This window comes from Aulonocara stuartgranti (genome assembly GCF_965226115.1).
Source record: "Aulonocara stuartgranti genome assembly, chromosome: 12".
Taxonomy (NCBI): domain Eukaryota; kingdom Metazoa; phylum Chordata; class Actinopteri; order Cichliformes; family Cichlidae; genus Aulonocara; species Aulonocara stuartgranti.
Window position 1 is genome coordinate 26,014,860 of NC_138948.1, and position 20,600 is coordinate 26,035,459.

The window sequence follows — 20,600 nt, forward strand, 5'->3', positions numbered from 1 at the left end:
ATAACAGCAGCTGTACAAGTATTAACCGGAAATGAAGAATATAGTGACCAGTGTTGTGCAAAACCAAAGTCCAGAAAGTCCAGTGTGTGTGTAAGAGCTGTATGTGTGGGTCAGTACTGTGTGGTGGTGTGATTGAGAGACCGTATCGCCTGCGGGAAGAAGCTCCTCCTCAGTCTCTCTGTGTTGGTCTTCAGGGAGCGGAATCGCTTTCCTGACCTCAACAGAGAGAACAGTCTGTTGTTGGGATGGCTGAGGTCCTTCACGATCTTCCTGGCCTTGGTCCAGCACCGCCTGCTGTAGATTGAGTGCAGGTCAGGGAGCTCGGAGCGGATGGTGCGCTCAGCTGACCGCACAACCCTCTGTAGAGCTCGTCTGTCCTGCATGGTGCTGTTCCCGAACCAGGTTAAGATGTTTCCCGCCAGGATGCTCTCTATGGTGCACGAGTAAAAGTTCCTGAGCACCTTGGAGGGCAGTTGGAAGTCTCTCAAGCGTCTGAGGTGGTAGAGACGCTGTCGGGCCTTTTTCACCACAGTGTTGATGTGACAGGACCATGACAGGTCCTGCGTGATGTGAACTCCGAGGTATTTGAAGCTGTCCACTCTCTCCACTGGGCACTCGTTGATGACGGGGGTCTGGTAGTTCCTCTCCTGCTTAGTGCTGAAGTCCACTATCAGCTCCTTTGTCTTACTGACGTTTAGAAGGAGGTTGTTCCTCTGGCACCAGTTCTCCAGATTCCTAATCTCCTTCAGGTAGGCCGTCTCGTTGTTATCAGAGATCAGGCCCACCACGACGGTGTCGTCAGCAAACTTGATGATGGTGGTGGAGCTGGTAGTGGCCACACAGTCATATGTGTACAAAGAGTACAGCAGGGGGCTCAGAACACACCCCTGGGGGGCTCCAGTGCTGAGAGTGGTGGAGGCTGAGACATGTCCGCCCATCCTTACTGCCTGTGGTCTGCCAGTTAGGAAGTTGGAGATCCACTGACACATAGATGAGCTGAGTCCCAGATGCTCCAGCTTGGTGGTGAGTGTGGAGGGAATTATGGTGTTAAATGCAGAGCTGTAGTCTATGAAGAGCATTTTAACATAATTCCCCCTTCTAGTGTCCAAGTGAGTGAGTGATGTGTGGAGGAGATGAGAGATGGCATCGTCTGTGGAACGATTTGGACGGTAAGCGAACTGTAGTGGGTCCAGTGTGTCTGGTAGTGAAGAAATGATGAAGTCTCTGACCAGGCGTTCAAAGCACTTCATCACTACTGAGGTGAGGGCTACAGGGCGATAGTCATTGAGAGAAGCAGGGTGGGGTTTCTTCGGGACAGGAACAATGATGGACTCTTTGAAGCATGTGGGGATCACCGACTGAGATAAAGAGATGTTGAATATCTCAGTGAACACAGGAGCTAGCTGGTATGCGCAGTCTCTTAGGATACGACCTGGGATGCCGTCTGGTCCTGCTGCTTTCCTGGTGTTCACTCTCTTGAAGGCTCTCCTTACTTCATGCTCGGAGATGACGAGCACGTTTCCGGTGCTGGCAGTATCTTCCTGTCTGCAGCCGTTAGCGCCACTAACACTAGCATTGTTGGAGACCTTAGCTGCAGCCTCGAAGCGAGCATAGAAAGTGTTCAGCTCGTCTGCCAGAGTCACGGCCGCGTTCGTCATACCGGTTGTTGGTGCTTTATAGTCCGTTATTGTCCTTAGTCCCCGCCACAGGCTCCTAGAGTCACTCTGTTGGAGTTGTGACTCTAGTTTCCTCCCGTAGCGCTGCTTCGCCTCTTTCACCGCCCTCCGCACGTTATATGACACGGCTTTGTATGGGTCCATGTCCCCCGTCATGAGTCCCGTGTTGTAGGCAGCGGTGCGGGATCTCAGAGCGTCGCGGATGGTTTTATCCACCCACGGCTTCTGGTTGGGAAACGTTGTGATATTTTCCCTTTTCCGACCATTCTCCATAACTTTAGACATGATTGTTTGGAAAAAAAATCCCTGTAGATAAGCAGCTCCTGAAATACTCAGACCAGCCAGTCTGCCACCAACAACCATGACACATTCAAAGACCCTTAAATTCATTTCTTTCTGTTCACTTCAACTTCAGTAGGCTGACTCGATCATGTCTACAAGCCTAAGTTTATCGTGTTTCTGCCATATGATTGTCTGATTAGATATGTGCTAGTAAACAGTTGAACAGGTGTATCTAACAAAGTGGCCAGCGAGTCTATACTATTGCAGTGTCGGATTATTATATCAAAAAGTTTATGTATGAGTTTAGCAGTTTTCTCAGCCTTTGTATCATGTCAAAGGTAGGAAATACCTCTAACATGGTTTAACATGGTAAAAGTTGCAAGTGGCACCCGGCATGGTGGCACGGTGGTTAGCACTTTTGCCTCAGAGCAAGAAGGTCCTGAGTTTAATTCCACCATCAGGTCTTTCTGTGTGGAGTTTGCATGTTCTCCCTGTGTTTGCGTGGGTTCCTCCCACAGTCCAAAGACATGCAATTTAGCTTGATTGAAAGCTCTAAATTGCCCATAGGTGTGAATGTAAGTGCGAATGGTTGTCTGTCTTTGTGTCATCCCCCACCCCCGAACCTAAAAAGGATGAGAATGGATGGATGGATGGGTGCAAGTACAGAAACCCCACCCACCTGCTGCTCAACCTTCTGTTATTGATGAGAGGCCCATAAGCGCAAAGCTTAAAGGGAGGCTTGTTTAAGAGAATGGATGAATTGAGAGGCTGTACCAAGTCCCGGTATAGGATAAATAAGTATTAAACATAGAGCTGTATTTGATTATAATACCAATTTTAGAAATAAAAACACTTGATTTGTTTTTATTTCTTTTCTGTTCAGTCCAGTCTAACTTTCCAGAGGCAATAAAATGCAGAATTTTTAGAAACAAGCCCTTTTTCGTCCCAGTTTGAATTTCTGAAGTCGCTGCTGTGTTGATGTAGGGCCCAAAGATCACCACTAGATGTCTCTGGTGGTGTTTCTGTGAGTACTGCACTCACAAGCGCAGTGAAGAAGTTAGAGAAGTGATCCTTGCAAGGCATGTCCTGCGTGCACATTGGGAAATGGAGACGTTAGACAGATAAAGCAGTTGTTTTTAAAGTCACAGTGACACACATACAAAGTTGAGATGAAAATGCATTCTTAATTGAATGCACAGTTTTGAATTTGAACAAGTTTCTTCCAACAAGAAGCAAAGAAAAAGAAAAGAAAGGGAAAAAAATTAAAGTAGTTTTGAAATAGTTGAGCTTGTGTGTATGGGGGGAGAGAGAGTTGATGTGGCCAGAGTTTGGTGTTTGGTAGCAGAAGGGGATTATGTAAGGATTAGAGTGTCTTTGTGTCTGTGGCATTCAGAACCTGAAATGGAAGATGGCGCATCCTGGTGATGTGTGTTTCTGTGCGTGTGTTTACACTGTGCGTGGGTGGTGGGAATATAATTGTCTCCTCATATTTTCATAGTCTTGAGGTGTGTGTGTGTGTGTGTGTGTGTGTGTGTGTATACATGTACATATATGTGTGTGTGTGTATACATGTACATATATGTGTGTGTGTGTGTATATGTACATATATATGTGTGTGTGTGTGTGTGTGTGTGTGTGTGTGTGTGTTTTGGGAGAGTGTTAAGGGTGGCTCAGTAATCGGATAAGCCCCAGCAGACGATACTACTAGACAAAATATGAAGGCTGGCTGGACCCCCTAATCTGTCTCGGGAGCATCCCCCTCCACACCCCACACTCTCTCCGTTACATAGCATGCACACACACACACACACACACACACACACACACACACACACACACGTGCATGCCATTGGCTGATGCTAATGATAACAGCAATAAATGCCTTTGATATACATTTAAAGTCTTCTCACTTGTTAGGTTTTCATATTGGTTTGATTTAAACATCCCCCTTCTTTGCATTACAAAAAATAAATGGTTGTGTAATATTTTAGATTAGGCCTAGATGTGCCAGCATAATTGCCTATGTGAGACAGTATTGTTTTTGTTCAAGGGCTATGTGGGTATGTTGTGTGTTACACCCCTCTCCCTCATCTATCCCTAATGAACTCTGAGTTTGTGCTGCGTCCAACACTGTGGCCAATCATTGGCAGCCTTGTGTATGAACTGTGACCCCTGTGCCATCTGAGGCTACAGGCATGATGGGAGAACTGTCTGGGTAGAGCAATGGACGGAGGGAGCGAGGGGGAGGGAAGCAGACGGAGAAAATGGGGGAAAAAGCCAAAAAAAAAAAGAGACAAACAATGGTGGATATGAGTTCCAAATAAGCTCAGTGTTGGACACAAACATTTTGATGTCCTGCTGTCATCCAATATTCCCATGGTGCATTTGGTCACTTTGGTTGTTAGCAAACTTCCATGAGGTTCCTTTACATCAGTTCATTAAATATCGGATAAGCTGGAATTTGATCCATAGGAAAACACATTTAGCTAAGTCACGATACTACGAGTGCACGTGGCTAAACAAAAGAGTGTTTGGACATCAGTGTGGGTATAAGGCGAACTGATTTATTAGATACTATATGTATGTGAATGTGTTAAAGACACTAAAAGTCAGCTTTCTATCCTTGGAATACAGATGCTTTAGTGTGTATGAATAGATAAATATAGAGGAAGTTAAAATCTGATTGTGTGTCCATATAAGCACTTTTTGCTGTACAAGTGTGCCTGTGCCACCTTTATTTATAATAAGTAGAATTTTTAAATACTAAATAAATACATCAGAGCAGCAATTTGCAGTCCACCACTTGTCAAACAGAGGCCCTGTATGCTTGACAAGTGTGAACCCTGGTGACTTTCTCCAGGAAACAGCTCAGGTGTAAGGATGGATGGATGAACAGTAGAAGTGAAGCTTTGTTCCTGCTTTTAACTTTAGCATTTCCTGCTCAAAAAATGGCTTTGAGGATATATGAATTTAGGAAACATAATATGAGAAACTGCAGCAGTGTACTGTGATACAGCTCATTGGCACCATCAACTAATGCCTCCAGGATAACCACAAAGTTGCATCAATGCCTCAGCAATTTAAAAAATATATAAGGTTTGCAAGGAAAGAATTTAATGCAGCACTGCTGCATTAGATTTAGCTAGCAGATTTAGAGAAAAACTTGGAGAGAGAGTGGGGGTTATTTTCCAGAGGGAAAAGGAAGGCCTGCAGGAAGGGAGGCTGAAGGAGGGGATGAATTAATGAACAACCGCCACATGGTGCCCTGAGAAACGGAGAGCAAAATGGAAAGAGAAATAAACACATTTATCCATGGGTGCATGATCATTTTAGACATTTAAAGATATAAATCCTCCTTTTTACCACATGAACCACAGGTATTTATGATTGATTTGCCTTAATGAACTGAAATCAACATCAGCTGCCTTTATTAATTGACAACTATTGAGGATATTCCCCTGATTGCTTGAAATGCTTTAAAAACCTAAATGGAAACTGTGCAGCTGCCTTAAGATGGAAAGGATGTGCATAGTAATACTGCACTCAGAAAATAAACACAAGTGACAAGCATAAGCAGCCCAGTAATGTAGCAGGTTTGAGTTGGAGTGATGATGTATCGTTCAGTGTTCAGTGTTCGTGAGACCTACGGGCCATGGGGAACATCTGCATCGATCTGCAGGGACTTGTTTGTGTCAATAGCCTAATATACACAGGATTATATGTAATTGTGTTCAGAGAGGGTTCTGTTTACTCTTCTGTCCTGAGGGAACCCAAAGAGCTGAAGGTGTATGTGTGTGTGTTTATACCTATGTTTGTGTGTGTGTGTGAGTGTGTGAGAGAGTGTGTGTAGTGCTTTGCTGAGACATGTAGTATGTATGAACCTGTCTCCTTTTACCTTGCTTTCACCAGGGAGTGATAAAGGGTCACTAAATGTTGACTGTGTGTCCTCGGTGATCTCTCCTGGACCTGCTCTGCCAGCTCTTTTGTTTAAGGTGCAGCATGAATGTCAGCATTTCACCCCAATGTCCTCGTTGACCTTTTCCCCTCATCTCAAGCTTATCTGTCTGTGATCCCTATACGTATAACCAGTTATCCCCCGTCTGCTGCAAACACGCTTATACAGACAACCGAGAGGCTTAACTCTTTCCCCCATAAAGGCGACATTTGATGACCTGCCCTATATCCTTAATGACGCTTTTTTGATATTTCTGTATATCTCAATAAATACGTGGTTTAATGACCAATAGTTTTCAGGTTTTTCCAAGGCTAGCCGATGCACTTCTCATGGACACACAGTCATTTTCTATAAGCAGGCCTGACATCTGACAGAAACCTCTCAGTTCAGAAGAGAGCTTCAAAGGTTATTCCTAGTAGACTTTTAAGGGGGTAAAGAGTTAAGGAAAAGTTGACCAGTTCAGTGAGAAAATCTCTGTTATGCATATTTTGGGCCCACTTGTCCTGCTTGATCTGATCACTTTTATCCTATGATGGCATGTTTTTGTCATCTGTTCTCCATCCATAGGGCACGTGGGTTCACTGAATGGTTTTGCTATCTATCAGAATGATATGAGTCATCAGTGTCATCGATCAATGCCAGGTTTTGTATTTTTGTTATTCGTTTGTGCACTGGCACTTGCTAGCCACCCACCCTGATTCATACTGTGTGCCCCAAAAAACAACAGTGTTACTGCTCCTGATGAAAGAGAGGAAAAGACACACCGGGGAGCTTATTTCCCACTTCCAGCACAAAGAGAAATAACAAAGTATACCAGCAGGAGAGCTTTGTTGTCTGCTGTAATTAACAGAAGTGGACAGATATCAGCTGGACAGCTAAAACAGTATTATGTCATAACATTTGCCTGGCTCTTTTTGATTTCTTCCAACTTCTTTATGTATGTTTAAAGTAGCTCATCTGTCTGTCCTGTACTCTTCACCTACAGTTTTTCTCTCACGGCCACTCACACCAAGAGCTAAAAAGTTGAGGAGACATGATAAACTGTCATATGAATGCAATATTGATGGTAATAATTTCATGCTTTGATGAGAAAACAAAACATTCTCTTGGTTGTCAAGAGATCGTTGCTTATCCCAGAGATCATTGTCCATCTGCACCACCCTACTATAGGGCACTTTTTAAATTAGTAGAATAAACAGAGCTTCCTTCATGCTGTCACTCTTAATGTTAAATAATGCTGTCTTTCTGCTCTCTCTGTAAACACTTTTCTTTGAGCCTGCCATTCCTCCTCTGTTTCCTCTTCACTAACCTCCTAACATTGTCTCTGTTCATCTGCCCCTCCTCCTCTTCCTCTGTCTCTAGCAGTCTCCATCCCTGTCCTATCTCTCCAGTCATGTTTAACTCATATCATTTTATGTATTTTATGTATTTGCCCTTTTCACCTATTTCTTTCTTCGTCCTTTTTTTCTTTTTTTTGTATTCCTGTTTTCTCTTAGTTTTTCACATTTTCTTTATTTCTCCCTCCTCACTTTCTTCTTCTCTTGCCATCTCTCTCCTTCAGTCTTGTTCCATTCGTTCTGATTTTCCCTCCACTCTGTTTAATCTTAGCGGATGTTTAATGAAATCCCTGCTGAAATGGACAATTGTTGCTTTGAGAATATTTATAGAAAGGAATAATCAGCCTTGTTTTGTGTGTGTGTGCATGCCTGCATGTTACCACCCCTTCCCCCCTTTAAAGAAATAATTAGTTGAAGGCAGGACTGTGAAAGCTCTGAGCTTTGAGCTGAACAACAGACAGACAGGCACAGGAGCGCAGAACCATGGGTAAACAACTCTGGCATCATGGGTACTGCTGCTGCCAGTGTTTACTTTATTATGACTAACATGGTTATTGCTCAGTTGATGCAACTCAGAACAGTTCAGCACAGAGGATGACAGATTAAAATGTGAGTAATGCACAGACATCACCCACGGAGTGCGTGGACTGAAAGGATTTTACTGTTTTTTGTAGAAATTTGCTGCTATACCGTTTAAGTTGCACTTGACCGCTGAAAAAAATGTGCCATACTGTAATAAACAATAAATTCCTGTGTCACTGTTCATGAGTGTAATCTCTATAAGATACCAATGATCAAAACTAATATGATCTCCAGTGTTTTGGTTTTTTTCCTCACGAGGTGCATTAAAGTTCAAGGATTTTAATGTCTGCAGCATCGTTGTTACCACTCATTTACTCAGATTTTCCCTTTTCGCCACCGTTTAATTGCTTTGACTGCAGTAAAATATGGCTTGGGTTTTCTTTGTTTGTTTGGGGGGTTTTTTGTTTTGTTTTTTACAACCAGCACTCAAAAATATTTACTTTATCAGGATGTAGAAAAAGGGAAAGCATCATGTCTTTACATTTGTGTGGCGGGAACCCAAAAACATTCTGCTCTGAATCTGAATTTGCTCCTTGAAGAATTGTCAAAATTGTTCTGAATCCATTCTATAATTAGTCAAACTTTTTTAGATTTATTGTAAAAATAGTTTTGAAATAGTGAGACATTGATTAATTTTTAGTGATGCATCAGTGTAATATTATTTTTCCTTAATTATTATTATTATTTATGCACAAGTTCTGGATATCCTTTGTGAAATTTAAACTTCTGGTTTTATGTGTTGTTAGTACATGTGACTTATTCATTTCAAGTTAGCAATATAAATCAACCACTATTAAAATCTGCACATTTTATGGGGTTTCCCTCCTTTGTGTGATGTAAGAAACCTTTTTAGATTTGCTGCAGTGGCAGTTCTTGGGTCAGTTTCGCATATTTTCTGAAGCACTAAACAACAAATATTTTACAGTCAAACACTTTTGTTTTAGAAGTAATCCTTTCTGACTAAATGACCTTTCAGGACAAGCTCGAACATGGTCATTCCCATCTCTGATAACCATATGCAAATTTCCAGCAGTAAAATATGAGTGACAGAGGAGGGAGACGTGGAGAATCCACGTTTCCTTCCCCGAATTTCCGCAGGCTTGTCACACCGCTGTTTCGGCAGTGACACTCTAATTCCGCTGCTGCACTCCCTACCTAGCTCCTCGGCTTTCTCTTATTATTTTTTTCATTTCAGTCTGTTTCATCTGTCTTTTTCCCCCCCCCTCGTTCTCTATTTTTGTTTGTCTCCTGGCTGACTGAGTGAGTGAGTCGTCGGTTGTGTTGTGTCGTATTTGACAGCAGTCTGGGAGCCAAGCTGTCACTCATACAGCTCCTTGGTCCCACTGTCTTTCTGAAGTCAGTCTCCATTAATATAATAATGGCGTATAGTCGGCACCACTGAATATTTTACTGTAATGTTCAGCAGAACATTACCCCCACACTCAATACCACACAGAGAAAGTCTTACTGCCTGACAGAAACTTTTTATTTTGACTGAAAGGTCTTTGTGCGGTCTGTTTCATCTGTGGAAGTTTCTGTGTTTTTGTTGTGTTTTCCTTTTTGTGCTTTAGGAAAAGTGCTAGGCCCCGTTTGATAAAGTGACTGAGGGTATTCTTTTTCTTGTCAGGCATCTATTATTGACACTTTCCAGGAATAGGCCTGGGTGCGCCACATGTTCCGCATTTGATTCTGCAGTCGTCATCCCAGGAAAACCATGTTTTATTTTTCAGTGTTGCAGGCTAAACAGTTTGATACAGCACCCTCATAATATTTGACTGTGATTGGAATAGGCATGTGTATTCAGAAAGTGTCTCTTATATTTACCGTTGGTGAAAATAGCAATGCTTAGTCAGATGTATACGGTAGATAATGCGTCTTTTACTCATTGTATCCTACAACCCCTAAACCACCACCCTGACCCTTCACCCATTTTAATTCATCATTCATTTGGACGTCTTCTTCTTGTCCACCTCTGTCTACTATCACTGTGTATGCAGGTGAGCAGGGTGCAGTAACCATGTTTCCTCTGTTCCTGTTGGATCACCACATGACTGCCAGGGAGCTCGGCTTCTGGAACGGCGTCATCGCCATGGGTTTCTCCATCTGCGGATCGTCCCTGGGAGGCCTGCTGCTCGCTCAGTTTAGGTAGCCTTCATCAGCACCATCATTTATCACTGGTTTCACCATGGCCTTTCTGTGGCAGAAATATTTTGTGACTCTTTTAAGTGGTCTCACTTTGCAAAACCCTTCAATTTAAGCGGCGTCTTTGGGGGGTGTTTGCCCTTGAAAAATGTGTAAAATGCCTGTGAAAAACTTTAAATTGCATGTTACTAACTCCACATTCTTCATGAAACTGTGTAATAGTCACCTGGGCTTGAAACTAAGATATTTAATCATGAACTAACCTGGCAGGTAGGTTTCTTCAGTTAATCGATTATTTAATATCAAGTGCTAAAGAGTACTGAAAAAAGTCCATCACCATCAATCCAAGAAGACATTGCAAAATCACTTTCTTATAGGTCTATCCATTTCTGTTATATAGTACTGTGCACTTTTTAAAGTGGTCTTGAACAATAGTTCTTTGGGTTTTCTGAAGGTCTATAAAATGTTTCTTGGGACATTGACTGCTTTGTCATTCATTTTCGGTCTCGTCCTTGAACCTGACCATTTTCAGAGTATGTTGTTGGGGTTTCTTATTTTTGTTTAGTTGTTTTTTGTTAAGCCACATAACACTGTCCCCTGAATCATTCATACATAAAAAAGACTCCTTACTCAAGAGATGAACCTGTAATTTTTCTATACATAACAGACAACTGTAGCAAAGAACCAATTTTAAATTGTAGCTTTAGGTACTTTGTTACAAGCAGGCTGTACCAAAAACACATAATTTTTACCCATTTCTTTCTTTGAATCCAAGAATAAACTGCAGAGATAATAGTTTGATAGGCACCAACAAGGCTATTCTGTTGTTTCAAAAATTGGAGGTGAAGATTTGATTTACTCTCTAAACAAAAATCTTAAACTATTACTAATGTAGTCAGAAAATACACAAAAACCACTGTAGATTCAAGTTTAAATTGCATAAAAGAGTTTATTGAAAAGCAGTTCCAATAAACCCAAAGCTCAGACAAAAAAGAGACAAAAATGCCCTGGGGGATGCAAACAGTAGACAAACAAAATCAAACCCTATTAAAGACAGACACACCGGGCGGTAGGAGGGGGGGTCTTAATTTATAGAGAATGGCCTACTGTGCCCTCCCCCTCCTGCCTCCATTCTAGCAGGTATTCAGCTCTAATAAAATGGTACTCTCTCGTTTGTAGTTTATTACTTTTAGCTAGGTCAGACTTCAACGTCATACTATTTGTCAAAACATTCCCCTTTGAAGAACCCATTCCCTTTTGATGTAGCCATGTGTTCTCATGATCACCATCCGATGAGCCCAGGTGTTAGTCTTGTTGGATGGGTTTCACATCTGGTGTCCAAGCATAACGCACACACAAAACAATCACCTCTTTAGTGCAGATACTTGAGCACAACATGTCGCTAACTTGTGCTCTGAACACTATGCATGTTGTGAGAGTACAGTACTGGGCCATTATATGGAAACTAAAGTAAAGTGTCCTATAGTGCTAATCTTTTATAATACTCCAGTATTTATTGTAAATTTATAATGACTTTGAGTATTTCCAGTGTTAATTACTTTTTAGTGTTTACTTCAGTAAAACTGAGACAAAATAATAGTCCAGTAAACACACTGATTAACTAAGGATGGTGAAATAAACAGTAGTAATACTTTTCACAGTATGCAGTGTTGCATAGGCCAGAGTGGTTTCATAACGTGAAATATCAAACAATTCTCAAAGAGCTATTAGCCTTAAAAATTGTGCTTTGTGTGTATGTAGTGAGTCCTTAAAAATTTGAGGAAACTGGTGAAAAAGTTCACTTCACTTGTTTCACCTACTGTTCACTGAAGCTTTATCAGAAAGGGTCTAAGTGGAAGAGTGGCTGTCAAGAAATTACTTACCCACCATTATTTTCGTCTGTGATTTTGTGTGCACTGACTGTCTCCTTTACTTCTCTATCTCATGTTTTAAGCCTCGTATCACTCTTTATATGGTTTGCAGTAATTTAAGTAAACACTGCCTTGTTTGAGAGCATGGGAACCCTCTCTCTGGAGCGTGGACATGAGCAGCAAATCCATCAGACAAACACTGATGTGTGCAAAGACACAATGCAAACACACACACAAGGACCCCTCAAGTTTGACACAATATCCACCTAGTTTTTTTAATTGTCACCTTTACAGACAGGTATAAGATGCTAGACTTTCTGCTACAGGTGACAGACAGGTACCTGTTAGAACATTCAATTGTAAATTACAACAGTTTGAGATGAATAAACATTGTCAGGGGTGGGATTACATCAGGGATCTGCTCTTAGCCCTTACTTGTTTCCAATAGTGATGAATAGGTTAACAGAGGAGTCAGGAAGGAAGACTGTGCGCTATGGTCTTTATAGATGGTAATGGTGATCTGTAGTTAGAGTAGGGAAGAGGTGGAAGATAGACTTCAGAGGTAAAAGTATGCTCTGGAGAAAAGAAGAATGAAAGTCAGAAGCAAGACAGAATGCTTATGGAATGGAGAAGGGTAGTAAAGGAGTTTGAATACCTGGAATCAACCGTCCAAAGCAATGGACAGTAGTTCACAAGAGAGGTAAAGAAGAGAGTGCAGGAAAGGTGGGGTGGGTGGAGACGAGTGTTAGTGGTGATGTATGACAGAAGGAAAGTGGCAAGTGAAGGTTTGCAAGATGTTAGCAAGACCATCTATAATGTATGGATTGGAGATGGTGACACTAACAAAAAGAAAGGTGGTAGAGTTGAAGATACTCAGCTTTTCACCGGGAGTGACCAGAATGGATAGGATTAGAAACAAGTACATCAGAGGGACAGCTTAGATGCAGTTTGGAGACAAAAAGGGGCAAGATGGTTTAGGCATGTATAGAGTACAGATACTGGATAAGATTAAGTTGCCTGGCAGGAGGAAAAGAGGAAGACCACAGAGAAGATTTGTGGCTGTGGTGAAGGAGGACATGTGGAGGGTTGGTGTGACAGAAGAGGATGCTAGGAATGGGGTGAGATCAGGTGAGATGGAGGAAGATGATCCACTCTGGTGACTCTTGAAGGGAGGAGCCAAAAAAGTAATCTATAAAACTTTTTAAAGATTCGTAAAGTTATGAGATTTGTTAATTACTGTTTATACCAAAAACCTTTTCAGGAAAAAAAACAAAACCTGTCAATCTTACAATAATAAAAAAAGACAAATTTCCATAGACTCTGGTGTATTTGAATAAACATCTTTTGTGTTAATAATATGATTTTTAAACATTTTCCATGTTAAATACAGATGACATAAAATTGTGCCATTTGCACCTGACCACAGTTATGTAAGATTATTCGATCTGCCTATAGAATCACTTTGTAGGACGGCCCTGCCTATGGCCATTGTGATGCGATGGGAACTGTGACTAACAACAATACCTGGACAGAGGATATTATGTTAGTTCCCACTCCATGCAGTGATGTAGTCTTAATATAAATCCTTATTCTTGCTATTAATTCACATCTTTGCTGATTAGAACATTCTGCACCTATGTGCATAAAGTAATTAGCATATGTTAGATGTACATGGTATAATGACGAGCTAATGGATAAGCAAAGTCTCTGTTGCCCTGTTTTGTTATCTGCGTCAGTGCTGTATGAGTGTGTTTGCTTGCCTGTTTGTTGACATGTATCAGTTGCCATGTGCTCTCTCTTATGTCAGTCTGTTTGTCCTTTTTCTTCCACTTGGATTCCAGGCTTTCTCCACTTGTCAGGTGACACTAGCAAACACAAAGAAAGCCTCCAAAGGCAAAAATTTCTTTTTCTTTTTTTTTTTTAGGGAAAGTGCTTTCAAAAGATGTCATTGTCATACTTTGGCTTTTGATCTTTCACTCTCCCTCTCCATTTCACACCTATGTAACTTGTAAAGGCGGTAAAATCTTCACACCCTCACAACACAGAGAATACTCTCTAAATGTGTTATTTTGCACAAGATAGACAGATTTAGCCTGGAAATTATACCTTTAAATTTGTACAAGCCATCAATTTCATTACCAATCTTTTTTTCGTTTTGCAAGGTTTTGCACTGACCCAAAATATACTTAGTAAGTATTCTTGGTGATGTTTTAGGTTTAAAACCATTGTACAATAAAATTCAAAGACTGTACATTGGGAAATAAATCACTGGCTTCATCCAGTCTCAAACTGTCTTCCCCTGAAATGTATAGTAGTAATTTATTTGAACTGTGTGTAAAGCTCTGGGTTTGAGCGTGGGGGTTGCACATTCTCCCTGTGCCTGTGTGGGTTCTTTGCAGGTACTGTGGTTCTAGTTTTGTCTCATCCGACCAAAGGATGGCCTCCAGTCTGCATAATCTTTTTCCGGGTTGTCCTTGACATGCTTCACTCTGGCTTGAAAGTGTGTCTTCTGCAAAAGTGATGTTTTTACTGGATTCTCACAGTCCATTCCTGTACAGGTGGAGTGAATATTTCGTATAATCATCTCCTGTTTTGTGAGAATCAAGAATTCTTTTTCTCAAGTATGAACTGTTTTTCTTTTATTTTTGGTATGATGCTTTCTCATGTGACCGCTGAAGATAACCCCTTAGTTTTAACTTGATTTTACAAGCTGTGAGAATTAAAAAGTGAAATCACATCATTGCACAGCAGTGGTTTGTGCCTGTGGGTCTGTTATGACAAATGTGTAGTAGATTCAGTGTTAAAACTAGTTTCTGATTGTACGTACACTCAGCTCCTCCACTTGGTTACTACTTCTCATCACCTGCACGTACACACACATACGCACACACAGAAAGGGCTGTTAGTTAGGCTGGGCTGTTGTTCCTCCTCTAAAAGCTCCGTTGGAAGGTATATCCTCACTACCATCAGAAACGGCTGAGTGGTCAGTGAGTGACCCCCTTTACAACTGCCCCTGGCAACCTGAGAACGTAGTTATTCTTATCTGGGCCTGGCCCGTGTGAGGTGGCAGCCAGGGAGGTTTCTTTTTCTCACACACACACATCCCTCAGCATCTCTTGAGAGCGCGCGATATGAAAGGCTGTCATTGAGAAGGGAGGCAAAGGAGCAACAGAGAGAAGAATGTCTTTAGCATGTGAATGATGCAGGATTGGTTTTCCAGTAGAGAGGTAAGGAAACGCTGGGTGCAGGGGGAAGAGAGAGCCAGATAAAGATACAGGGAAGAGTGAAAGAAGAAAGAGGGGGGGTCTTGAACAGAAATAAAAATACATTTAAATTAAAAGAGTTTATGGCATCAACTTGGGTTTTAGGTTTTGAGATGTTTTGAAACGCACAGGTTTTAATCCATTAATCATGTAATCAAATAACTTATCAATATAGTCGATAGCTCCGCTGGAAAATATAATCACGACAGCCCTGGTACAGATCTATTTGGGAACCATTATTTCTCCTCGTTTCCGGTCACATTTATACTGGCAGACATGTTTAAAGAGTCTGTCTGAATATGAAAGATAAATTCAGATTTTCTTACCTAACTAAATCAGATAACCTGTCTTGTGTGTCCCTTTCTTTCTCACAACCTTTTTTTAAAACACATAAATAATTACATGCAAAAAAACCCCATAAACAAACACACACAGTCCCTTGAGTGGCAGGTATCCTCTGAGTGATTGGCATTGTTAATCCCTGATGTCACACAACAGTGTGAGTGCGTGTGTGTGTTTTTATGTATGTTAACAGTGATTAATTATCTTTCTCATGCTGGGGATCTCCTTAGGTTATTGATTACGTCATGAACCAGACCCACAGGGGGATGATTTTCTTGCACTAACAGGGAATCAATTAGTGTCTGGGGACTTGTTTACTTATGCACGTGCACGTATGTAACTGTGTGCGCGCGTGCGTCTGTGAAATGCGAAGAAACAAACAAAGTGTCTCTAAATTTAATGATATTAGCTTGGAGTGGCTTTCATCAGGTATCACACTGCTCATCAATACACTTAAAAGTTAGTTAACAGCTCTTTGATGATCTTCTTGTTTGCTGGTTTTTCCTCAGCATCGGGGCCCTGATGCGGCGCGTGTTTGTGTTGCGAACAATCAGCATGGTCTTCCAGAGTTCTCTGCTCACTGTCCTCGAACCATCACCGCTCATGAAAGGTGAGAAGCAAACCCACAATAAGGCTACGTTCACACTGCAGGCGAAAGCGCATCAAATCCGATTTTTTTGACCCTATGCGACCCATATCTGATCATGCTATGACAGTGTGAACGGCGCAAATCCGATATTTTCAAATCCGATCTGGGTCACTTTCGTATGTGGTCCTGAATCCGATACATATCCGATGTTTTAGAAAGCGACTGCTGTTTGAACGGTCATGTCGCATTAAATCCGTCTTTTACGTCACCGACACAAGACTGAAGCCAATTATCAGCGCCGGAGAAGCACCCGATACGACATCGCGAACGCTTCCTGGCCATCCAGCGTAGATGTCAGTGAAACTGTTGGGAAGACAACGTAAACATTTTATTTGTACTGTTTAATCTGCAGATTCTGACAGAAATCTGCAGCTATCCTTTGAAGCACCGCTCCTCTCTTAAACAGCAATAAGGATCATTATTAGGTTATTTACATTATTATGAAAATATTATGTAAAGTATTATGTAAATTTACATTATTATGTAAATAACAAAACAACTTAAAGCAAAAATTGGGAAACGTGAAGTCCGAAGTCTTTATATTAAGGGCCATCAGTCAAACAATACTGTTGCTCTGGGTCTAAACAGAGCGCGTTGTGTGTGACATCTTCTTTTGCGCATGCGGGCCGCTTTGAGCGTTCACACTAGAGAGCGTTTGCTGTCGCATTTTATTTGTAGTGTGAACGAGCAGACAAAAAAATCGGATTTGATCAAAAAATCGGAATTGAGCATTAAGACCTGCAGTGTGAACGTAGCCTAAGACAATGGTCACAAAGTAAATGATTTCAAAATATTTTAACAAATGCTACAATTCTGGATTATTTAGTCCGGTTTATGTTTGGTGCTCTGATGTAAATATGACAGAAGCGGGCAATGAAAACAAAGAGCTACATGTTTGGTCATCATGTCAATGAGCATATATGCAGTAATCAAATAAACAAGTGTTAATACTCACTGACCCGTATTAACCTAGAATCTTTATATTCTTTGTTTTAAAAATTGTGAATGGCAGTGAATAATATCACACACACACCAAACACAGTGAAGCTACAAAGCCTAACAGTGGCCACAGTTACAGTTTTATCAGCAGGGAATGAAGTCAGCAAAAATAATGCTGTTCAGTGCTTATGGCAGGCTCAGCAAGACACAAGCAATGATAGTCCCCAGGTTTACTGCAATGCTATTGTTTTATGGTATTTCTGCTAGTGCATTTAGGTTCTGGATATGTGTAAAATGAGTGTTAGTTCTGTGGTTAAGCAGCTGATATTTATTTATTTATTTGTTTCTTTGTTTGTTTATAGTGACAGTGACAGGAAAGTAACTTGATATTGAGGTTAAGTAAGACTTCGGTAGCAGGGTTTTACATTAGACATTTGTTGTGACAGGATAAGATGTAAATCTTTCAGTAGATTCATTCAGATTTAATGCATTTCCATGTGCACTTGAAGCTGACCTGTAGTCATTGGCCTAACACGTCATCGCTCCAGTCGGATATATAACAAGAGACGTTTAGAAGTAGGGCTTCCAAAACCTTCTTCTTTAAACTGGCAATTTGTATAGTGTGTGGTAGGAGTGACAGGTGGGTCTGAAGTGAGGGGTGCGATTACATCAGGGATGGGCCCTGAACCCCTTCTTGTTTCCAGTGGTGATGGACAGGCTAACAGATGAAGTTAGCTGGAGCCTATGGAGAGACTGTGATGTCTCCAAATAACATTGTGCTCTGTAGTGAAAGTAGAGAGCTGATGGATGAGAGCCTGGTTAGGTGGAAGTGTGCTCTGAAGAGAACAGAAGTGAAAGTCAGCAAAAGTAAGACAGAATACATGTGTATGAATGAGAGAGAGAGACAGGTATAATGATTTTAAATATCTCAAGTCAACCCTCCAAAGCAACAGACGGTACAGAAGAAAGGTGAACAAGAGGGTGCAGGCAGGTTGGAGTGGATGGGGGAAAGTGTCAGGGGTGATTTGTGACAGGTGAGGGCAGCAAGAGGGAAAGGAAAGGCTTGCAACTTGGTAGTGAGTCCTTTTATGATGTGTAGTTTGGAGATGGCGGCCCTGACAGAAAGACAGGTGCCAGGTGCTTAGTGACCAGGATGGACAAGATTAGAAATGAGGATATCAGAGAGACAAGGGTGAGATGGTTTTGGCATGTGCAGAGGAGGGATAGTGGGATTATTGGACAAAGGATGCTGAACATGAAGCTGCCAGGCGGGAAGAAAAGAGGAAGATTCGTGATGTAGTCAAGGAGGACATGCAGAGTGTTGGAGTGACGGAAAAGAATGCAAGGGGTTAGATGGAGGCGAACAATCCTATTGGGATCCCTTAATGGGAGCAACTAAAATAGGAAGATTGGGGAAAAGAGAGTTGTTGAAATCATGAATGACTACAATATAAAATGTTTGAGATTTTGAACACTTTTTGTGTCAGCTGTATGACAAGTGAAGAACCCTTAGAAGGAAAAGTGGGTCAAGTTTGAAAGGTCAAACTTTGGATGTAAAGCCTGGTACTAATGTCACTGGCAGTTTCAAATGCTGTTAGACCTTGTGTTAACCAGTGGCCTATAGTTCAAGCGTTCAGTCTTAATGCATGACGTGGAGAACGTCTGTAGGAGAGGTCTCCCTCCAGACAGTTATTCATTTATTAATGTCTGAATGACACATCTGATTGCGCTGAACAGCCGGTCGGGATTCACATTCACACCATTCATCTCCTCCTGAGCCCGTCTCTTACCCTATCAAGCTTCTCCAACTCAAAGTAGAGGCATCTCCCGCCTCCATTTTAAACCCAGAACAAAGATTTCAGGAAAACTTGACTAAAAACCCTCAAAACAGAAAAAAAACATTCAGTTTCAGATTTTTCAATATTACATGATAACCCTCCGCTTCCCGTTCTTCCAGTCTGATCAGTCGGTGTATCTTTTTGACTCCACCAGTCTTATGTCGCTGACTGAAGAGTCTTGCTCGGCAAAAACTCTGGCGGCTTGAGTGAATAATTCAGTGTTAGTGGGAGCAGAGACAGATAGGCTCTGTGGTTCCTCTGTTTCCCCACTAACACTGCTCTGCCACTTCCCCTCAGAGGATACACTACATGTGTTTTGGGGACTGGGACTGAGGGGGGGGAGCTGCACTTCAGCAGATTACCGTTTCTCGCTGCTTTGTCTCTCTGCTTTCACTTTAACATAGAATTGTAAAGTGAGTAGTGTAGCAGAGAAAACGACGTGTAAAGCTGCAAGCTTTCTGCCTGCTTTCAGAAAAGGAACTGCTGGGTTTTCTGTTGTCTTATTGTAGTTAGACTCAGATGCGTCAAGGCTGGTTTTGATCCATTTTACTTGCGTGTGTGTGCTTTCTCAGGTATGGCAGTCTTGAGCATGAGTGTTCAACACTTCCTGGGTGGTCTCATCACCACGCTCACCTTCACTACCATGATGCATTGCACTCAGAGGGCCGAGGAAAGCATTCAGGTAAAAAGGAGTTCTGTCCATTCCCGCCAACAAGCTCATTAACTAGCCCAGGGCTGCTTTCATGTACAAGTTTTGCTCTGTTGTCATCATCTTTTTTAATGTTTATTGCGTTGTGCTTTACTGTTAGGTCTCCTGTGGCTCAACAAGCCAACAATACAGTCTTTTCATTGTTTTCACCCTCTGTCTTTCTCTCCCCCCCCCCCCCCCCCCCCCCCCCCCCCCCCAACCACCTCTGTTTAGGTTAAATTATGTAATGTTAGCTCATTTCCTTTGGTTGTCAAAGTGATGCTGGAGAGGGAAATCTTTCAGCATTAAGTGCCATACCTTTTGTCACCTGTACCTGTCAGTTTTCATCAGCTGTTTCCACCTGGAAAATGTCAAGTTTCAGCAGCCCCAGTTTCCTTGCATTGCTGGCCCCCTTGCTGACATTGTCCCTCCTACTGCCTGTCTCTTTGTCATTCTCTAGTCTTTTAAACGCTCTCTTTTCCAACTCTGAATTTTTTCCTCTCCTTGCTCATTTTCTCCTCTTTGACATAACTCCTTTTGTCCCCGTCGTATCTGGGCCAGCGTTGCCTGGAGGTGATCGTTTTTCACACAGCCATTCAGACGTCACTCAGTCAATCTCTGAAGGTGACAAATTATCATTTAAATTGCTGTCAGTCCTAAAGTGAAAAAGAAAGATGAAGGGGAAAAAAATCACAAGCTGAAGCACAGACACCAGGATCCAGTTATGAAATTTAACTTAATGAACGGAGAGAGAACAAGTACAGCATTTCACAAGGAGAGCAGAGGTTAATCTGAGAGATTCTCATGACACAGACTGGCTGTTTTTCTTTGTAGTGTCGGTGTGGGATTTTGGTCTGTGTGTACATACATGAGAGGAGAGCATTAGCTCACCTGCGCTTGGTGTGTAAATGTGTGCGTTACTGAAGGTAGTGCTATCCAGTAACAGAAAACTGATACTGTGAGTGCTTGTTAACGATCCCCAGGAGAAAGAAACCGAATCCGTTAAACAAGTTGCTCAGAATAAAGGCACTTCACT

At 41.8% G+C, this 20,600-nt stretch overlaps 1 protein-coding gene across 2 annotated transcripts in view; it reads left to right on the forward strand.

The window, feature by feature from the left end:
- Positions 1-20,600, forward strand: part of mfsd3 (major facilitator superfamily domain containing 3) — a 30,132-nt gene that overhangs the window by 4,738 nt on the left and 4,794 nt on the right. For both annotated transcript variants that reach the window (XM_082553510.1, XM_082553511.1), the window contains exons 3-5: positions 9,830-9,977; positions 15,960-16,060; positions 19,449-19,558. In XM_082553510.1, coding sequence (XP_082409636.1) covers positions 9,830-9,977; positions 15,960-16,060; positions 19,449-19,558 — 359 coding nt within the window. The remainder of the gene's footprint in view (positions 1-9,829; positions 9,978-15,959; positions 16,061-19,448; positions 19,559-20,600) is intronic.